Source organism: Symphalangus syndactylus, chromosome 17 (genome assembly GCF_028878055.3).
Source record: "Symphalangus syndactylus isolate Jambi chromosome 17, NHGRI_mSymSyn1-v2.1_pri, whole genome shotgun sequence".
Taxonomy (NCBI): Eukaryota; Metazoa; Chordata; class Mammalia; order Primates; family Hylobatidae; genus Symphalangus; species Symphalangus syndactylus.
In genome coordinates this window covers 49386632-49409406 of record NC_072439.2, presented here as the reverse complement: position 1 = coordinate 49409406, position 22775 = coordinate 49386632, and the positions used below count along the sequence as shown (strand labels likewise).

Here is a 22775-nt window from a genome sequence, read left to right as displayed (position 1 = left end):
GAGAGGCTGAAGCGGGTGGATCACTTGAGGTCAGGAGTTCAAGACCAGCCTGGCCAACATGGTGAAACACCATCTCTACTAAAAATACAAAAAAATTAGCCGGGCGTGGTGGTATGTGCCTGTAATCTCAGTTATTTGGGAGGCTGAGGCAGGAGAATCACTTAAACCCAGAAGGCAGAAGTTTCAGTGAGCCAAGATCACACCACTGCACTCCAGCCTGAGCAACAGAGCGAGACTCCATCTCAAAAAACAAACAAACAAAAAACACAAAATGCTTTAGGCAACATAGCTTATTTTTCTCTTAAAATAATAGGTCCAGAAATAGGCAGTTGCAGGTAATGGCCCAGCTGCTCAACTCTGCAGACATCGGGTAAATTGAGTTCCCTGTTTTTTTGTTCTTCCATCTTCCATTCTGTTCTTACCACACCACTTTGTTGCTTCATGGTCACAAAATGACAGCTTTTTCTCCAGCAAAGCATTTAAAGCAGAAAATGAGAAAACGGAGACAGGCAATGTCATAGGTCCAAACACCCTCCCAGCAGATGTCTAGTTAAGTTGCATTCATCTGAGCAGTATCTCAAGATCACGCCATAAGAGGCTGAAAAATCGAGAAACAGGATGGCCATGACTGCTTTAGACCAGGAGTTAGCAAATTACATCCCATGGGCAAAATGCTGCCTGTTCTCTGTTTTTTGTAAATAAAGTTTTATTTGAACACAGCCACACACATCTTTGTAAAAAATTTTTTATCTATGAGTTTTTTCATGCTAAATCAGCAAAATTGAGTAACTGCATGATAGACCTCCTGGCCCACAAAACCTAAAATATTTACTATCTTATCTATTATAGAAAGTTTTGTGACCATAGTTTAGACCAATAATGATCCATCACATGCAGCTGTGTACATCACTGCACTAGGGGTTCTGGTGGCAGAAATAAATATTGGGTAGGCAAAAAAAATCTCAGTGTCTGCCACACTGTGTGTTTTGGAGAATATTCTTTGTTTATTGCCCCATCTCTAAAAAAATGAGGTGCTCCTCTCAAAGTTTTATCTATCTCAAAGTCGATATTAGGATTCCCTGTGAAAATAAATACAAAATATTTACCACAGTGCCTACCATATAACAAAGGTTCAATAATGTTAGCTATTAGTAAAATTATTTATATAAAAACCCTGCTACTTTAGCCTTTCATTTTCCTGAACGGACACCTGAACTGCTTTGGCCTTTAAAAATTATTGAAAGTCAGTTTCATTTTAAAAATTATAATTACAGGTATCATACTTGTCTAATAGTTTTTCTATTGGTAGATTTTGGTAATGTGCACTTGAAAGCACCTTCTAGATACATATGGACATAGCAACTGATTAAATGTTCTAGCACCAACAAACTGGCATAAATATATTTATTGAATATTATCTACCATCAAATACAAAAAGATAAAATCATTTTAATTTGTTATATATAAAATACAATGATTTGTGTTTTACTGGAAATTTTCTTTAAAGAAAATTGGTATCTTTATGAGGCTTCTTCCTGGCATGCCACTGTTTCCAACAGGGTTCCTATCAGGCCCTGTATAAATATTTTCGTAAGCCACACTTAGCCTTTAAGAGTTGTCTGGAAAGCCTTCTTTGCAAAAAGTTATTTAGGTTCATGAGACCAAAAAGGCTGTTATATAATTTCTTCTATGTGCATATATTCTTCCTGCATAGTCAATGAGAAAAATTAGCTTAAATGTTGTTTTCTTTATAAAATAAATGAAAAATGTATTACTAATAGAACTCTGATTTTTTTAATATTAAAGCATAATAACAGAAGGTTGAACTCTTCTACTGTATGATCTTTTTCAATGTACAACACTAATTTTCTGTATTAAAAAGACATGGAGATCTACTTTCACAATATAATTTGAAACACAGAGGAAAATGTTGCATGCTGAGTGATAAAATTGAATTTTATTTTTGACTCTTGAAAGAGACCTATCCATTTCATTTAGGTCTTCCATATTTTTAACTTAAAAAAATAGAAATCTACAAAAATATTTTGGTAAAAATCTCTGGAACTCTGCAGGAATCCAGGGAGTCAAGTGAAATTACTTCCTTGCATTAGATGAATAACTCATTGACTGGCCCTATCCTCATTTAGCTCCAATGAAATAATAATGAGGAAACTTGTATAAAAGTGATTTTTTAAAAACCCACCACAATCTCTCATGCATATTTTAGAATTATTCACCAAAATCCAGAGGTATTGAATATAAAAGATGAGAAACAGTTGCCTAGTGCCTTCAGGCTTGCAGCTCAGTATTTAGAGATCACTGTCTTTCTGCTGCAAGCAAATAGTCTATTACAGAACAGGTAGCCGTGAGAAGGTAACTTCATCAGTAAAAAACTAGCCTAAGTCGAAATTTTGGCAAAACAAAAACAAAACAAAACAAAAAAAACAATAAGCACTGCCAGATAGGATCAGAAACACTATTATTTGGAACATAATTCATTACACAGTTACAATAATTACTTTTTTGGAGTATTAATCCCATCCCCAATCAAAGGAAAGCCTTAGGAATTCAGGCATGCAGCATGAAACTTTAAAATGAACCAAGATGTTCTTTGCATTGAGACATTCTGTACCCTCTGTTTCTAAGATTACCCAAGAGCTAGCTTTCACCACAATGCTACTCTAAGCAGTTTGCATCTCTTTGGTGCTGACCATCCACCACTAGGTCGACAACACCAAGTGCTTCATTGTGAGCCTTTTATATTTTTAATAAGCACCTATATATGTAAGCACTGTAATACCTGTATATAAGCACTTTGGTAAATACTTATATATTAAGCTATCACCATCATTCTTGAATCTTTTCTCCATAAGCTTAATGCACCCTTCCCAGGGCTTCCCGTGTCTTTCTGCTTTCTCAAGACCTCCTCAGTGATAGGCAATCTACATCTTCTCATTCTGAGAAATTCCCCGAGCAGCACTTTATTCCATCTTGTTTATGTTTGATTCCAATCAACACCCTGCAAAGGTATTTCCTGAACTACATCCAACTATATATTTTTAATTCATTGACAAATCATTAATTTGTGCCTCCCACAGCAAAGCAATCAGCCTTCATATGTTATTCCTCCCAGTGGCATTTTAAGTATGGTCAAGTTCATAACCCAAATAATAAGTCTCTGGTGGTGAAATGTCAGATACTGATAAAGGTAAATGAGCAAGATACACTGTTCTGGGGACAAGAGAGTCTTCTTAACGTCTCATTAAGTTCTCAGCCAGAGCTGTATAATTTAGCTGTACTTAAAACCGGACATTTTTTGAAAAGTTTCATTGATCTTTTATTTACATACCATTAAATTTATCCATTTTAAGTGTGCAATCCAATGATACTTAGTCAATGTACAGAGTTCTACAACCATCATCACAATCTAATATTAAAAGTAACATTATTCACAATAGGGAAAAATGGGAACAAGTCAAATGTGAATGGATAAAACAAGAAAACAACCAAAACCTGGCCTTTTAAGTGAGATTACTGCAAATTTCATTGACAGCTTAAATAGATATGATACATTTATTTACCTATATATTTGGAGGGAAAAAATTAAACAATTTGAAATTCTCCTAATTCAGAGTGGAAAGTTTGTACTGTAAGAAAAAGCCAAAGTTCATTATTTTGAATGTCACTGAAAAATAGCAGAAGATAATTTTATCATTGACATTTCTACTAGTTCCCTTTGCATAATGAATATATTGTTATATTATGTAAATATCATGGTTTGTTCTTTCAGTGAGCATTAGTCCAGTTACCCAGAGTAAGGCAAGAAAATTGTCCTCCAAAGTGATGTCATAATGGTTCTAAAAATACAGAACCATTTGATGTAGTCATCCAACTATTTCTAGGCAGAATTCTATTTATGCTTTGTAAACTTAAATGATTCATAATTGGCAAATAACAAGGTGATGGAAATAAGTGTAGCATTGAGAAACAGTCATATGTGTCTCACAGAATCAAATTCTAATAAATTACTATAATTTGAGTGCTAATATTCCTACTCCAGGAAAATCTTGTCCACCAAAATCTGACCAAATTTTGGCTAAGCAGAAAGCTTTTGTTGAATGCAATGTGGACCTTTCCTTTGAAAAGAAACAAAGATTACAAAGACTAAAATTATTATCTATGTACTCCACTTCTCCCATATCCAAAAATATGTGTTGGATAGCTTATATTAAATAGAAAAATAACATGCTGGAAAACACTTTCACCTAACATGGAATGGCTTACACCTCTGCTATCTCTGGATTGAAAACCAGATTAGTAAAAAACTGAGTTTAATGTCATTTATATTCTTCATTTCTGATTTTAAATCTTCTCAAAACTATTTGTACATCAAATGTAATTTTATTGCATTTTTCTAGAATAACCAAAAGAAAGTCTACGCTAGTCAGAGAATAACTTTACTCGTATCCATTTTAAATCATAATACCTGGTTTCTCTCTCTAAGAAATTTGTTTAATTAAATATTTTATTATGGATACTCATTCAGATTTTCAAAAATGGTCCTGCCCCTAGATAATGACAAATGGTTGCTTTCAGTAGGACTTACTTTACTACAGCTGTGGTTTAAGAATAACTGTTTCTGTATTTTGATGATATACTCTATCTTCACATGGGTATACCAAAAGCAAAAATATTAACACTGTAGATATATGAGGAAATAAAAAACATAAGGCTCCTCTCAGAATTTAATGCCTGATAGCTAATCAATTCATTTTGTCATTTGTATCAAGAATTTCCAACAAATTTGTAACAATTCACCAATCAGATTTGAAAACTAATCTGGCTAATCTCAGTCCCCAGTCTCTTCCGGGACCATAATTTTATAAAAGTCACAGAGTAAAAAGACCAGTGAGGTTCCTCGAAATCCCACCTTTTCTGCATCATCCATTTCTAGAGAAGTTTGTAGATGCACCAAGATGGTACACTACAGGCATAATTCCCCTTAACATTTCCCCAGTAACTGACTACACAGATTTGTCTGACAGTCAACACTCCTGCCCTTGACCCCCTCTCTGACAGGTATCCTGGTATATAAATTTTTACTATTGAAAATTATCCCTGTTTAATTTATCAAAGAACATGAGGAATAACAGCAAATGTTGACCTAGACTAATTCACACCCAACAAGCAAATTACAATCAGACTGTGTCTGCCATTGAAAGAGTGGTAGTCCTTATCTGGAATGCTTTTAAATCACATTATTATATTTTTTAAACATCACAAGATTTATTTAATCAATTATTTCCTTGGGGTCTGTCAAAATAATATTTACCTCACTTTGGAGGCAAGTAGAAGAGAACACTTTACCTTTAAGACTTTCAAATAGTGGCCGGGCGCGGTGGCTCACGCTTGTAATCCCAGCACTTTGGGAGGCCGAGGCGGGTGGATCACGAGGTCCGGAGATCGAGACCACGGTGAAACCCCGTCTCTACTAAAAATACAAAAAAATTAGCCGGGCGTGATGGCGGGCGCCTGTAGTCCCAGCTACTCAGAGAGGCTGAAGCAGGAGAATGGCGGGAACCCGGGAGGCGGAGCTTGCAGTGAGCCGAGATTGCGCCACTGCACTCCAGCCTGGGCGACAGAGCGAGACTCTGTCTCAAAAAAAAAAAAAAAAAAAGACTTTCGAATCGTATCCTACAAAATGCTGCGATATCTTCAAAACCCTTTCAAAGTACAGCTGTCTTGAATTAGCCCAATAATTGATAGTAGTAACATACCATAAGAAGAGAAACAATGTGTTACAATAAATGTTCATTGAATGCTATTCCTGTCTCTACATTCCTACTGTATTCTGCTAACACTGATGCTACTATTTTACTTTTGGTGGCACCTGTTAGCTAATGTAAGGGGCGGTCTCTATGTTATATCATCCCCCTGTGCTGATGCTTTCATTCAGCTTCAAAGTACGCTATGTTCCTTCTTTAGAGAATAGTGACTCAAAAATTTTTCCTACATTGTCACTTATTGAAAATATTTTGGCAGCCAGGCATGGTGGCTGATGCGTGTAATTCCAGAACTTTGGGAGGCTGAGGCAGAAAGATTGCTTGAGGCCAGGAGTTGGAGTTTGCAGTGAGCTATGATCATGCCACTGCACTCCAGCCCAGGCAACAGAGCAAGGCTCTGTCTCTAAAAAAATAAAAAATAATTTGGTAAATATCAAAAATTCACATTACAAAGTATAGGCTAATAGAACTATAGAATTTTGACCATAACATTCTATAACAAATATATATTACGTATATAGAATCAATAGTATTTCAGGAGATTGTTTTCAATGTTCTTTGTGATTTTATATCAATTTCTCTTCTCACACTAAAAATTATTTTCATAGGAAGATATTGCCTTTCCTGTTCAGATTCCTTGTCATTCAGGCCATTCCTTAAATTACATTTCTCATAGCAGTGTGAGGTTTTCTGAACGACTTTGTGCCCAGTAGTAAACATGCCTTTTATATACTCATTATTCTTTGGAATATTTATTGAACATTGTTTATGCATAAGAAACTGTGCTGAATGTTGGACAAGACACAAAAATAAACAAAACATTCTCCCTGCCACGAAGAAACCTAAAATGTCTTATGGAAAATGAAACAGTGACCAAATACATTCCAGACAAGGCGATTTGTGATAAATGTCATGTGTGTGGGACAAACCAGAGTCAAAGGAGTTCAGAGGATTACTATCCCTGGTTTTGGAAGAGAATAACAAGTCATATTTTTATTTGTAAATTCCTATAGGGACGAGATTTATGTTCAAGATTAGCACAATAATTTAATCAATTAGGCAATGGTAATATAAATGGAAAAAAACCTGAAGGTTCTCTTCCTAGCACTAATTATGAAGGATTTTCAACAAAAAATGTAGGAAATGCAGATGTGTACTCAATTTTCAGTCTTCCAGGATCAGAGGTTGTATAACTTCCATTTATACTTAATCCTAGTGTATAAGAAAATGTATAACTATGAGGTCTTCACAATATGTGTTTCGGCTGAATTCAGTTGCTAGAATGTAAAGCTACAACAGAATCTCTGCAAAAGTGAAAAACAACTGAGCAGCACCCTGAACAGCCTTCTCTTCTGTGGCTACACTGCCCTTACTCCCAATTTATCCCAAGAAATCGTATTCTGTATTTATTTAATACTGATGTCATCTTCCCTAAACCACTTTCTTAAATGCCCTTATATCTCTCCTAAAATCCAATGGCTGAATATAGCATATTAAAATTCTAATAAGAGCCTCTGAGCCCACTATAAATATAAGAATCGTTATAAAACTATATTACTTGCTATTTTTTAAAACTGCACTTGCATTTCAACTCCTAAGAATGTTTCCTACAAAAAATCTTCATATATGGACAAAAATATGGCATTTTTATATTATTTTTAAATGTATAGTTTTTTAAAACAAGTGTTTAACATTAAAAATAGTTACATTATTGTGTTGTATGCATGTTAAAAAGAATGAGATCAATCTATGTACTGACATGGGAAGATCTCCAAGACATAGACAAATATGCATCTTTTACAGAACTATGTGTTTGTGTACATATGCACAGAAAAGGCCTGTAGGACACTTACCAATCTGTTATCACATTGCTTTTCTGTGGGGAGGAGATTAGGATTGAGACAGATGGTAAAACATGACTTATTTTTACTTTAATATTTGTGTATTGTTTGACAATTTTACAAAAAGCATATATTCATTGTGTCATATATTATAAACAAACTTAAAATATTTAATTTGGAAGAAGTCTTTTAATTTGCAAACTAAGTTTCAGTCTACTGTTGGCAGACTAAGACCATTTATATCCTCAACACCTTAAAATAGAATTGGTGAGAAAATATTTAAAATAATTCATAAAAAGCTTGAAAGAATTTTAAAGCAAATTTTCCGTCTTGTCACTTGAAAATTTTCGAATTCTCTGTTTCTAAGGGAAAATTTTCAATATCAATTGAATTCAGAAATGTACAGTAGTGATTAATGTGGGCTCAGGTTAACGGAAAAAATCTGTATACATTTTAAAAAGGTAAGTATATGCTGGAAAGTCACTTCTTAAAACAGTTAACCAACTCTTCTAAATATACAAAACTTCTTTTTCAAAACTGGGCTCTTGAGAATCCAGGACATTAGTGTTGGAAGAAGGATGTGAAGAGGGGAAGGAGAAATAGTACGAAAGGTATGACTGAAATTTGGGAGAGGGGGATGAAAACTTCCTGGTAGTCAGTCTAGGTCCAATCCTCATTGCATATTAATTGACTTAAGCTGTTGAGTTAATAGAGGTAGAGAGGAGCAGATATAATTTTTAATAAAGGAAAAAGTCCTGACTGTAGAGATGCTGGTGGCATGAACACAGCCTTCTTTTTTGTTTGTAGTTTAAGAGTAGCAGCGTTGGCCTCAAACCAAGAAAGGTAAGTAATGACTGCCTCATCACAGTAAGTACAGGGCAAAACAAAAGATGAGGCAGGTTTTTAATGAGATCATTGAGAGTTAACAAGTCCTTTCGCCTATCACAGAGAAAATCCTGGAGAACCACCATAAAGAGTAGTGACATGAGCTGGCTCTAGCTTTGAGTATATCTGCCATCCCAGGTGGGATTCAAAAGAAAAAAAAGTTAATGGTGTCTGGGTTTCTTATTTCTCCATCTCGTATTTTCTTACAATCAACCACTCATTATTAAGTAGTTATTTAATTAATGATTTTTATATCAAAAAGAGCAAGCATGGCCTTTTTATCAGTCCATTTCTGCGTTTTCTCCATCTGTTTGAGGAAGAACTAAATTACAAAGATATGCACCATAACATAGCACCACCATTATGTTGGAGTCATTGTCTTAACCTCCAGGCAAAGCATTTAGAGAAAAAAAACAAAACTATCAAGATCAGCCAGCCTTGAAGATCCATACACTTATTCTTTCACGTGACTACCATATGGCTGCTATGGCACCACCATCCACTCTTGGTCTTAGTAACTTCCAGCAGTGAAGTAGTAAGCTCAGCATCCGATCAGGGTCATTTCCCCCTTTTGTTTGGTACCTTTGCAACCAGCACACACCTTGACACCATTCATTAGCTTTGCTGTTAACATACATGCACATACACAGACACAGACACAGACACACACACACACACAGTTTTTCTCTCAGAGAGAGGGAGAAGAGAGAGCAAGAAAAAATAATTGTGACCAAGTCTTTGAGAAAATTAAGATTAGCCTTTAAAACCTGAGAATCCCCAAACCAGCTTGTCTGGCTAATTCAGTAAAATTTTTATCAACGTTATGTATGCCACATGGTGAGGGAGAAAAGGCTGTGCACAGTTCTTGTTATTTTATCGCTTTTTGAAATGGAAATTGTACATAAGATCTATCACAGATACTCAAAGCTGCCTGATATGATGTGTTAGGGAAGAGTGAGCTCGTGCAAATTTCTTACTATTTTATCACTATTTCACGTGGAAATCATACCCAAGTTTTATTACCAATAGCCAAAACTATTTAATAAAAAATAAAGGAAGAGGATTTAGACATGAATGTATTGTGTTAATTTGTCTTTTCTTTAAGGTGGGTAGAAGCAAGTAGATTCTTACAACAATCAAGCAATCTCTAAGCAAAGAGGTCGGGTACCGATACTACCAAATAAAACAAGTCCCTTTTTGGTACTAGGGAAGAAGGTAGTTATGATATGGGTGTTGCTACTCCGGAAAGCAAGTTATCTGTTGTGAATCATTATTGGTGCAGAACTGGGAACAATCTCGTAAACTAAAATTTTACAGTTTAGGGTTATGTGTCAACAAGCACACAAATGAAATTCAACAAATATTTTATAGCCACCCAAGCTTTTTTATTTTTGAATTTTTTGAATTTTTTCCAATTTCTTGAGACACTTCCCATTAAAAAATAGCCCGCATGGCCAGGTGTGGTGGCTCATGCCTGTAACCCCAGCACTTTGAGAGGCTGAGGCAGGCAGATCACGAAGTCAAGAGATCGAGACCATCCTGGCCAACCTGATGAAACCCCATGTCTACTAAAAATACAAAAATTAGCTGGGTGTGGTGGCACGTGCCTGAAATCCCAGCTACTCGGGAGGCTGAGGCAGGAAAATCACTTGAACCCGGGAGGTGGAGGTTGCAGTGAGCCAAGATCACGCCATTGCACTGCACTCCAGCCTGGCAATAGAGCGAGACTCTGTTAAAAAAAAAAAAAAAAAAAAAAAAAAAAATCCCTCATTTCAAGTTGCAGGCATTGCCTTCCCCCAAGAAGCCTTCTGTGTCTCCAACAAGTCCAGTTTGAATCTCCATTGAGTAAAACATTACTGTATTTTTTAAAGGTTGGAAGAGAGAAGAGCCAAACCAAACACTTCTCTCAACCTCTCCTCAGTGACCTTCAGTTTTAAAACCACGATCTTAAACCATGTGAATCTAGAATTCACAAAGTAAAGACATGAAAAGAAAAAGGGTTTTGAAGCTACTTCCACACTAGTGCAGTGAGCCTGTTATCTAGCAAAAACTTCCATAGAGCTCAACCTATTTCACAAAAGTAGCAGTTTGCAGAAAATGATTTGGGGAAAAATACTCTTAACCCTTCTACCCCTGCAGAAGCAGACTCCAAAATGCTTAAGAACTGATACTGTGAAACATACTATTATATAGTTACACAGAAAACTCCATGACATGCTTTTGCCTCATACAGGATTTAGGCGAGACCTTAGAATGAGCAAATTACTAGGTGTTTGTGTGTGTGTATTTTTAAACCAATATAGAAAGATATAACTTTTTAAATCATCTGCATCAAAAATAAAATTTCACCATCTGTTTTTCATTCATTTACACTCAATTAATTAAAAAAAATTAAAGCAAAGAGGATGGAAGTCTTTGAAAATAAACATGTAAGACTATTTTTGCAGCCTAGCGGAAGAGGGCTAAAGTGTCTCAATCAGCAGGCATGAGCTGCCCTAACATAGTTTTGTGGGTTTTTTTCTCTTCAAAACAACACAGCCCATTATGTTTTCATATACATTTTTTAAATAGCCAACTCATTTTAAAAGTAGGCAATTGCCATATTTTAACTTTCAATCTAAGTTGGCAGATGACATTTTATGTACCCCTATGTAGGCACTTGCATTCAGAAAACAGAAAAACTTCTGTAGGCAAATTTGAACATTCAGTGGGTAAAAGTAACCTTTAATGAATAAACATTGGATATCTGCGTAGCATCAGAAAAAAGTATTCTGACTCCTACATAGTATAAAGTAGAAAAATTAATATGACACTTGGAAAACATGCATTTTGTAAAATATACTTTCTATCTCTTAGAGCCCATGTGATGTTGCAGTTGCTATAGTAACTGTATGTTTGTTCAGCAGGAAAATACGTAGGTACAGAATGCTTACATTTATTCACAAATTCTCAGTACATCTGTGAATAGAAGTGATTTTATTTGCCAAATAGAAGTGATAAAAAAAAATTCTCAGTGGATAAGCAATTCTTGTCCCTTAATATTAAAACTACAATAATATAATTCTATCAAGCATTCTTTCAAAGAAATAACATTGTTGTTCATAAACTTCAATATCTCATAAACAAAAATGGCTGATCTAGAAAGAATTTTTAACTTCTCATTATTTGTTCATTTGCATGGAATATAATATGCTAAAATGATTAATTACAATTGTGAACCATTAAATTCATATGCATATTTTTAAATTTCAGTTTTAAATATAGGCTGGTTCTACTCTCTCCTATAACAGGTCTTATAAAACCTTGTCAATGGCACATATGTTGAATAAATACCTCAATATACTACATTTGCCAACAAAGTTGTAAAATGAACTTTGTGAATGTCATGATCCTTAATGCTGTTGTGGCATAAAGGGAGAGCATTCCTTGCGTCCATTTGGCTATGATCGTGAGCGTACTTTGTTTCCCCAAGAGAAGAAAGAAGAGTAGTAAACCATTTTTGCAGAATGCCATTCTCCTACAACAGTTTTATGAAAGAAACATCTGTGACGAGAATCTCTAATGCTTTTCTGAAAGCCACAGCTGACAGTAAAAGTGCATTGCTAAAAGTGGCAAATCAATCCCATTCCGCCCTTCTGAGAGCATGACACTTAATTTGCTATGTAGCACATGTATTTTCCTCACATGTGCTGAGAGACTGTGACATTGATGTGGTGGCTTTCATCCAAGCCTCAGCTGAATAAACACTTGGGCCATACAGTGGGCAAACTGGCATCCTAAAAAACGTCTTCTGTCCCGGGCAAGTTAACTTCACCTCAGGGAAGCATTTTTCTAAGTTTTAGTTTGCAATTTGAGTGCATAAATGGAATCTCTGAACACTGTTTGGAAAACCTTAAATCATTTCACACACAAAGAGCACATTCTATATTTTTAAGCAAGTTTTCTCAATGTAATGCAATTTTTATGTGACTACCTGAAAACATATGCAAATACAACAGATAAAAATGAATAATAGTATATAGTATTTCTAATCAAATTATTCCATTGCATAATCTGTTATTTTAAAAAGTATAAAAAAGCACATTAGATATGTTTGAAATGGGTAACTTTTTTAATTAAACAATTTATTGACATAAAGTACATACCAAAACACTCAGAAACCTATTTATATACCTTGGCAAATTTTGTAAACTGAGTGAATACACTTGTAATCAAGTACCACAACATTATTAGCACACAGAATCCTTCATTACACCTTTCTAAAACATATACAATTGCTTTTAAATTTGACATAAAATCTTTAACAAATGAGAAAACTTCATTTAAGTAATATCAAGCAAATAAAGTTCTGGTGAAGAGTATGAATACATAAAGGTCCCTGTAGTTAATGAGACTATCTCTTTTTGTGTGTCTTCTGCGCATCTGCAAGCAATTATTTTTTATTTTTCAACAATCAGGGAAATCACCATTACTTTTACCCCCAAATCACCCCAGGGTTTTTTTTTCTTAACTCCATTGACGTTTTATAAAAATATAGAGGTAGAAAAAATCCAGATGTGCATATCATCTCTGCCATGAGTTGTTTTAATTACTCCTATTTTTCTTCCTTCTTACTAAAGAACTTCAATGTAAATCCCTCTATTTTTTCAAATTTAAATTATACTTAACAGGGGAGAATACATATACTATGTTTTTCTCTGTCTCTCAGATTTCTCCTTCATATGATCATTCCCAGAGCAAAATAAAATTGTTTTTAAAAACCTAAAATTAAAGTACAGTAAATGTGTTCTGTGTTGCTCCTTGACCCCCCAGAGTATGCTTAGATGTTCTGTCTATGACGCCAAGTACCAGGGTATGTCCCCTAGCCACCTGAAGCAGTCCAATCTCCATTAGTCCCACTCATAATTCCTGAAACTGACAGGAATTTAAGCAGTCCAGCCAATACCTTCAGGTATGTTTCAAATACTCACCACAAGAGCTCAGTGTGTTCAGAACTAAATATGTCCAGACTTGATTAACTTGGAATCTCAAACCTCAAGGTCATCTCTGGCAATATCCTTCTGGCAACCCTTACATTCAAATGACAGCAAGTTTTACCAAATATACCTCCAAAACTCTTTTTTAAATCTGTTGCCTACTGTCCTTTCCCACTCCACTGAAGTCCTTACTCTTTCCTGCCATTTCATCTTTACACATGCCATTTCATCTTTCTAGAAGAACTTTACCCTCTTTTGCCTTGTAAATGCCTTCTCAGCCTTCAAAACCCATCTTGAAATGGCTCCTCCTCCAACTGCCATCTCTGACCCAGTCCATACCCTGGAGTAAAATCCCCTTTTGATGTGTCATAGCATGTGTCATTCTGTATCTGTGTGCTCAACTGGAACAGGAACACACTGGGCTGGAACAAGGTTTTTCATCTTTATATTTTCAATATCTAATATATCACCTGGGATATCACATATGCTAAACAAACAATGAAAGAATAAAACAAAATTAAATATTCTTTGCCTAAAAGGCATAAAACATCCAGAAGATAACTTTGAACCAATTGCAATTTGCCTGGGTCTACCTCCCTTATCTCAAAATGGATTGAATGTAATGCTGGTATAAAAAGTCATTGTGAAAGTGAGCCCCAGTCTTGCCAGCAGCACCCAAGAAACACCATGAGTGCAGAGTCATCAGGAGCTGGGAGCTATGTGGGACAGGTCACGGAAGATGAGGTAATAACTAAAGGACAACCAAAGCTTAGAATAAGTCTGCTGCTCAGAAGACCCAGTGCAGTGTGCTCTTTCAAAAGGTGAAAGGGGACCAGGCGCAGTAGCTCATGCCTGTGTTCCCAGCAGTTTGGAAGGCTGAGGTGGGAGAATGGCTTGAGCCCAGGAGTTTGAGACCAGCCTGGGCAACGTGGTAAAACTCCCATCTCTAAAAAATTAAAAAATAAACCGGACCTAGTGGGCCGTACCTGTAGTCTCAGCTACACAAGGGTGAGGTGGGAGGATCTCTTGAGCCTGGGATGTGGAGGATGCAGTGAACTGTGACTGTGCCACTGCACTCCAGCCTGGGAGACAGAGTAAGACCTTGCCTCAAAACAAAACAAAACAAAACAAAACAAAACAAACAAACAAAAAAGTGAAAGGGTTTACTGCATTGTAGGAATGATGAACTCATAGCAGTTTTTTAAATGAGAATATTATTTTAAAAAGGAAAGAAATGAATGGGTTGGATTAAATCGTGTCTTATATTTAATATATTACTGTCATTAAAAAAAAAAAAGATCTTAGAAAATACTTATCCCTCACACATGCCTTGCTGTTTGTTTTATCGTTGTCCTGGAGTGGTTTATTTTGATAAGTGTATCGTAAGTGCCCCTAAACATAAATGTGGATCATGCATTTCTAGTGAAATTTTAAGTTACTGTTGCAAATGTGTGCCTTAGAATGTCCTGTATTAAAGTGGTATATCTAAAGGTACATATTTGACAAGATATTATAATTGTATTTGAAAGATCTAGTACAAATACATTTGAAAAATGTTTGTCACCCATACAAGAAGAAGAAAAACTTCAGAGATAGACAGTCAGACAATTTTTTGAAATTAGAATCTGGAGCTCTTGTTCACCTATTATATTTGAAAGTTAGCGAAGACAATAGGCTTCTTACCCAAACCACTAGCCCTGATCAGTAACAAGATCAAGTTTCCAGGCATTTCACATTTAATATTGGTTGTGAAAAAGCTCTTCCTGCTCCATCCACAGACTCTAAATTTTGGAATCCTAGAATTCCAGTTTGAAGAGTACATTTTTCCCCAAAAGAGAAGAGTGAGGGAAGAGCAAAGATACAGAATACACAAAGAACTTCATCTGGATAACATTTTTCCCATAAATGGGCCTCTGTTTTCTGATCCTCAGGGTGAAGGGTATTGATTTGATATAAATTTTTTAAAAGTAGGCCTGGCACAGTGGCACACCTGTAATCCTAGAGCTTTGGGAGGTCCAGTTGGGAGGACCACTTGAGCCCAAGAGTTCAAGATCCACCAGGACAACATAATGAAACCCCCATCTCTATAAAAAATAAAGCATAAGCCAGGTGTGATGGCACACATCTGTAGTCCCAACTGTCTGGGAGGCTGAGCTGGGAGTGTCACTATATCCAAGTAGGTGGAGGCTGCAGGAAGCCGTGATTGTGTGATTGTGCCACTGCACTCCCGTCTGGGTGACAGAACAAGAATCTGCCTCAGAAAAAGAAAAAAAAATATCTGAAGTGTGGAACAAAGAAGATAAGCAATAAATAGCATAATAAGTAAAATATATTCTTTGTGTGATAGTAATAACTGTTAAAAAAAATTAAGGATGGAAGGGGAACATGAAATTGATAAGGGTTGAAAATGCAGATAGAGTGGCTGATGACTTTTCAGAAGATACCTGAAGGACAGGAATAGATAATTTCAGTAAAGGTGGATGAAATAACTCAGGCCAAGCTTCTTGCTGGGGACAACTAAAAAAAAGGAGGAATAGAATTTTTTGAAATGCCCTTAAAAGTATCAATAAAAGAATGAGGAAATACCAGGCCAAAATATAGAAGACCCCAAAAACCTAGAGAAGTAAGTAAAAAAAAATGATAGTTCTCTCTTCAGGAAAACTCTAAAATCTGAGGCCAAGGAATATTTCTATGAATAACTAAAATGATTGTAGAAAGATATTACAAGTAGCTTAATGTCAATAAATTTGAGAATGCCAATGAAATGAACTTATTCAGAAATTAAGTAATTATGAAAATTTGGGAAGAAGCCAATTTATTTAAGATATGAAATCTGTGATCACTGATTTTCCCACCAAGCAAAACTCAGATCTATACAGCTTCATTGACAAATTATATCATACACTCAAGGCAGTAATTCAAACTATAAAACTTCTCCAGAGAATAGAAAAACACTTATACACCTCAATTCATTTTATGAGACCAGCTAACCTTGATAAGGACAGGACATGAAAGAAAAAGTAAAGGCTAATCTCACTTATATACATAATTGGCAAAAAAAATCTAAATAAAATATTAACAATCTGAATCTACAATTATATAAAAATGACAATTCGGGTGGAGCCAAGATGGCCGAATAGGAACAGCTCCGGTCTCCAGCTCCCAGCCCCAGCGACACAGAAGACGGGTGATTTCTGCATTTCTGCTTGAGGTACCGGTTTCATCTCACTAAGGAGTGCCTAACAGTGGGTTCAGGACAGTCGGTGAAGCGCACTGTGCGCCAGCCGAAGCAGGGCGAGGCATTGCCTCACTCGGGAAGCGCAAGGGGTCAGGGAGTTCCCTTTCCTAGTCAAAGAAAGGGGAAACAGACGGCACCTGGAATATCGGGTCAGTCCCGTCCTAATACTGCGCTTTTCCAACGGGCCTGGAAAACGGCACACTAGGAGATTGTGTCCCGCACCTGGCTCGGAGGGTCCTATGCCCACAGAGTCTTGCTGATTGCTAGCACAGCAGTCTGAGATCACGCTGCAAGGCGGCAGCGAGGCTGGGGGAGGGGCGCCCCCCATTGCCCAGGCTTGCTTAGGTAAACAAAGCAGCCAGGAAGCTCGAACTGGGTGGAGCCCACCACAGCTCAAGGAGGCCTGCATGCCTCTGTAGGCTCCACCTCTGGGGGCAGGGCACAGACAAACAAAAACTCAGCGAGAACCTCCACAGCCTTAAATGTCCCTGTCTGACTGACAGCTTTGAAGAGAGTAGTGGTTCTCCCAGCACGCAGCTGGAGATCTGAGAACGGACAGACTGCCTCCTAAAGTGGGTCCCTCACCCCTGAGCAGCCTAACTGGGAGGCACCCCCCCAGTAGGGACAGACTGACACCTCATTCAACCGGGTACTCCTCTGAGACAAAACTTTCAGAGGAACTATCAGACAGCTGAATTTGTGGTCTCACGAAAATCCGCTGTTCTGCAGCCACCGCTGCTGACACCCAGCCAAACAGGATCTGGAGTGGACCTCTAGTAAACTCCAACAGACCTGCAGCTGAGGGTCTTGTCTGGTAGAAGGAAAATTAACAAACAGAAAGGACATCCACACCAAAAACCCATCTGTACATCACCGTCATCGAAGACAAAAAGTAGACAAAACCACAAAGATGGGGAAAAAACAGACCAAAAAAACTGGAAACTCTAAAAAACAGAGCACCTCTCCTCCTCCAAAGGAACGCAGTTCCTCACCAGCAACGGAACAAAGCTGGATGGAGGATGACTTTGATGAGTTGAGAGAAGAAGGCTTCAGACGATCAAACTACTCTGAGCTACGAGAGGAAATTCAAAACAATAGCAAAGAAGTTAAAAACTTTGAAAAAAAATTAGAAGAATGGATAACTAGAATAACCAATGGAGAGAAGGGCTTAAAGGAGATGATGGAGCTGAAAGCCAAGTTTCGAGAACTACGCGAAGAATGCAGAAGCCTCAGTAGCAGATGCGATCAACTGGAAGAAAGGGTATCGCTGATAGAAGATGAAATGAATGAAATGAAGAGAGAAGGGAAGTTTAGAGAAAAAAGAATAAAAAGAAATGAACAAAGCCTCCAAGAAATTTGGGACTATGTGAAAGGACCAAACCTACGTCTGATTGGTGTACCTGAAAATGATGGGGAGAATGGAACCAAGTTGGAAAACACTCTGCAAGATATTATCCAGGAGAACTTCCCCAATTTGGCAAGACAGGCCAGCATTCAGATTCAGGAAATACAGAGAACGCCACAAAGATACTCCTTGAGAAGGGCAACTCCAAGACACATAATTGTCAGATTCACCAAAGTTGAAATGAAGGAAAAAATGTTAAGGGCAGCCAGAGAGAAAGGTTGGGTTACCTACAAAGGGAAGCCCATCAGACTAACAGCTGATCTCTCAGCAGAAACTCTACAAGCCAGAAGAGAATGGGGGCCAATATTCAACATTCTTAAAGAAAAGAATTTTCAACCCAGAATTTCCTATCCCGCCAAACTAAGCTTCATAAGTGAAGGAGAAATAAAATACTTTACAGACAAGCAAATGCTGAGTGATTTTGTCACCACCAGGCCTGCCCTAAAAGAGCTCCTGAAGGAAGCACTAAACATGGAAAGGAACAACCGGTACCAGCCCCTGCAAAAACATGCCAAATTGTAAAGACCATCGAGGCTAGGAAGAAACTATAGCAACTAACGAGCAAAATAACCAACTAACATCATAATGACAGGATCAGATTCACACATAACAATATTCACGTTAAATGTAAATGGGCTAAATGCTCCAATCAAAAGACACAGACTGGCAAACTGGATAAGGAGTCAGGACCCATCAGTGTGCTGTATTCAGGAAACCCATCTCACGTGCAGAGACACACATAGACTCAAAATAAAGGGATGGAGGAAGATCTATCAAGCAACTGGAAAACAAAAAAAGGCAGGGGTTGCAATCCTAGTCTCTGATAAAATAGACTTTAAACCAACAAAGATCAAAAGAGACAAAGAAGGCCATTACATAATGGTAAAGGGATCAATTCAACAAGAAGAGCTAACTATCCTAAATATATATGCACCCAACACAGGAGCACCCAGATTCATAAAGCAAGTCCTCAGTGACCTACAAAGGGACTTAAACTCCCACACAATAATAATGGGAGATTTTAACACCCCACTGTCAGCATTAGACAGATCAACGAGACAGAAAGTTAACAAGGATATCCAGGAATTGAACTCAGCTCTACATAAAGTGGACCTAATAGACATCTACAGAACTCTCCACCCCAAATCAACAGAATATACATTTTTTTCAGCACCACACCACACCTATTCCAAAATTGACCACATAGTTGGAAGTAAAGCTCTTCTCAGCAAATGTAAAAGAACAGAGATTATAACAAACTGTCTCTCAGACCACAGTGCAATCAAACTAGAACTCAGGATTAAGAAACTCAGTCAAAACCACTCAACTACATGGAAACTGAACAACCTGCTCCTGAATGACTATTGGGTACATAATGAAATGAAGGCAGAAATAAAGATGTTCTTTGAAACCAACGAGAACAAAGACACAACATACCAGAATCTCTGGGACACGTTCAAAGCAGTGTGTAGAGGGAAATTTATAGCACTAAATGCCCACAAGAGAAAGCAGGAAAGATCCAAAATTGACACCCTAACATCACAATTAAAAGAACTAGAAAAGCAAGAGCAAACACATTCAAAAGCTAGCAGAAGGCTAGAAATAACTAAAATCAGAGCAGAACTGAAGGAAATAGAGACACAAAAAACCCTTCAAAAAATTAATGAATCCAGGAGCTGGTTTTTTGAAAAGATCAACAAAATTGATAGACCGCTAGCAAGACTAATAAAGAAGAAAAGAGAGAAGAATCAAATAGATGCAATAAAAAACGAAAAAGGGGATATCACCACTGATCCCACAGAAATACAATCTACCATCAGAGAATACTACAAACACCTCTATGCAAATAAACTGGAAAATCTAGAAGAAATGGATAAATTCCTCAACAAATACACCCTCCCAAGACTAAACCAGGAAGAAGTTGAATCTCTGAATAGACCAATAACAGGTTCTGAAATTGTGGCAATAATCAATAGCTTACCAACCAAAAAGAGTCCAGGACCTGATGGATTCACAGCTGAATTCTACCAGACGTACAAGGAGGAATTTGTACCATTCCTTCTGAAACTATTCCAATCGATAGAAAAAGAGGGAATCCTCCCTAACACATTTTACGAAGCCAGCATCGTCCTGATACCAAAACCTGGCAGAGACATAACCAAAAAAGAGAATTTCAGACCAATATCCTTGATGAACATTCATGCAAAAATCCTCAATAAAATACTGGCAAACCGAATCCAGCAGCACATCAAAAAGCTTATCCACCATGATCAAGTGGGCTTCATCCCTGGGATGCAAGGCTGGTTCAACATACGCAAATCAATAAATGTAATCCAGCATATAAACAGAATCAAAGACAAAAAACACATGATTATCTCAATAGATGCAGAAAAGGCCTTTGACAAAATTCAACAACGCTTCATGCTAAAAACTCTCAATAAATTAGGTATTGATGGGACGTATCTCAAAATAATAAGAGCTATCTACAACAAACCCACAGCCAATATCATACTGAATGGGCAAAAACTGGAAGCATTCCCTCTGAAAACTGGCACAAGACAGGGATGCCCTCTCTCACCACTACTATTCAACATAGTGCTGGAAGTTCTGGCCAGAGCAATCAGGCAGGAGAAGGAAATAAAGGGTATTCAATTAGGAAAAGAGGAAGTCAAATTGTCCCTGTTTGCAGATGACATGACTGTATATCTAGAAAACCCCATTGTCTCAGCCCAAAATCTCCTTAAGCTGATTAGCAACTTCAGCAAAGTCTCAGGATACAAAATCAATGTACAAAAGTCACAAGCATTCTTGTACACCAATCACAGACAAACAGAGAGCCAAATCATGAGTGAACTTCCATTCACAATTGCTTCAAAGAGAATAAAATACCTAGGAATCCAACTTACAAGGGACGTGAAGGACCTCTTCAAGGAGAACTACAAACCACTGCTCAATGAAATAAAAGAGGATACAAACAAATGGAAGAACATTCCATGCTCATGGGTTGGAAGAATCAATATCGTGAAAATGGCCATACTGCCCAAGGTAATTTATAGATTCAATGCCATCCCCATCAAGCTACCAATGACTTTCTTCACAGAATTGGAAAAAACTACTTTAAAGTTCATATGGAACCAAAAAAGAGCCCGCATAGCCAAGTCAATCCTAAGCCAAAAGAACAAAGCTGGAGGCATCATGCTACCTGACTTTAAACTATACTACAAGGCTACAGTAACCAAAACAGCATGGTACTGGTACCACAACAGAGACATAGATCAATGGAACAGAACAGAGCCCTCAGAAATGATGCCACATAGCTACAACTATCTGATCTTTGACAAACCTGACAAAAACAAGAAATGGGGAAAGGATTCCCTATTTAATAAATGGTGCTGGGAAAACTGGCTAGCCATATGTAGAAAGCTGCAACTGGATCCCTTCCTTACACCTTATACAAAAATTAATTCAAGATGGATTAAAGACTTATATGTTAGACCTAAAACCATTAAAATCCTACAAGAAAACCTAGGCAATACCGTTCAGGACATAGGTGTGGGCAAGGACTTCATGTCTAAAACACCAAAAGCAATGGCAACAAAAGCCAAAATCGACAAATGGGATCTCATTAAACTAAAGAGCTTCTGCACAGCAAAAGAAACTATCATCAGAGTGAACAGGCAACCTACACAATGGGAGAAAATTTTTGCAACCTACTCATCTGACAAAGGGCTAATATCCAGAATCTACAATGAACTCAAACAAATTTACAAGAAAAAAACAAACAACCCCATCAAAAAGTGGGCAGAGGACATGAACAGACACTTCTCAAAAGAAGACATTTATGCAGCCAAAAAACACATGAAGAAATGCTCATCATCACTGGCCATCAGAGAAATGCAAATCAAAACCACAGTGAGATACCATCTCACACCAGTTAGAATGGCCATCATTAAAAAATCTGGAAACAACAGGTGCTGGAGAGGATGTGGAGAAATAGGAACACTTTTACACTGTTGGTGGGACTGTAAACTAGTTCAACCACTGCGGAAGTCAGTGTGGCGATTCCTCAGGGATCAAGAACTAGAAATACCATTTGACCCAGCCATCCCATTACTGGGTATATACCCAAAGGACTATAAATCATGCTGCTATAAAGACACATGCACACGTATGTTTATTGCGGCACTATTCACAATAGCAAAGAGTTGGAACCAACCCAAATGTCCAACAACGATAGACTGGATTAAGAAAATGTGGCACATATACACCATGGAATACTATGCAGCCATAAAAAATGATGAGTTCATGTCCTTTGTAGGGACATGGATGAAACTGGAAAACATCATTCCCAGTAAACTATCGCAAGGACAAAAAACCAAACACCGCATGTTCTCACTCATAGGTGGGAATTGAACAATGAGAACTCATGGACACAGGAAGGGGAACATCACGCTCCGGGGACTGTTGTGGGGTGGAGGGAGGGGGGAGGGACAGCATTAGGAGATACACCTAATGCTAAATGACGAGTTAATGGGTGCAGGAAATCAACATGGCACATGGATACATATGTAACAAACCTGCACATTGTGCACATGTACCCTAAAAACCTAAAGTATAAAAAAAAAAAAAAAGACAATTCATCATGAC

General features: G+C 37.3%; 1 protein-coding gene across 2 annotated transcripts in view; it reads left to right on the top strand.

Moving 5' to 3' along the window:
• LOC134732879 (putative uncharacterized protein encoded by LINC00269) overlaps positions 1 to 22775 on the top strand; it is a 70424-nt gene that overhangs the window by 25280 nt on the left and 22369 nt on the right. The window contains exon 3 of one of the 2 annotated variants that reach the window (XM_063620224.1): positions 8432 to 8467. The exons of the other annotated variant lie outside the window; for it this stretch is intronic. Coding sequence (XP_063476294.1) covers positions 8432 to 8467 — 36 coding nt within the window. The remainder of the gene's footprint in view (positions 1 to 8431; positions 8468 to 22775) is intronic. 2 annotated transcript variants of the gene reach the window in all.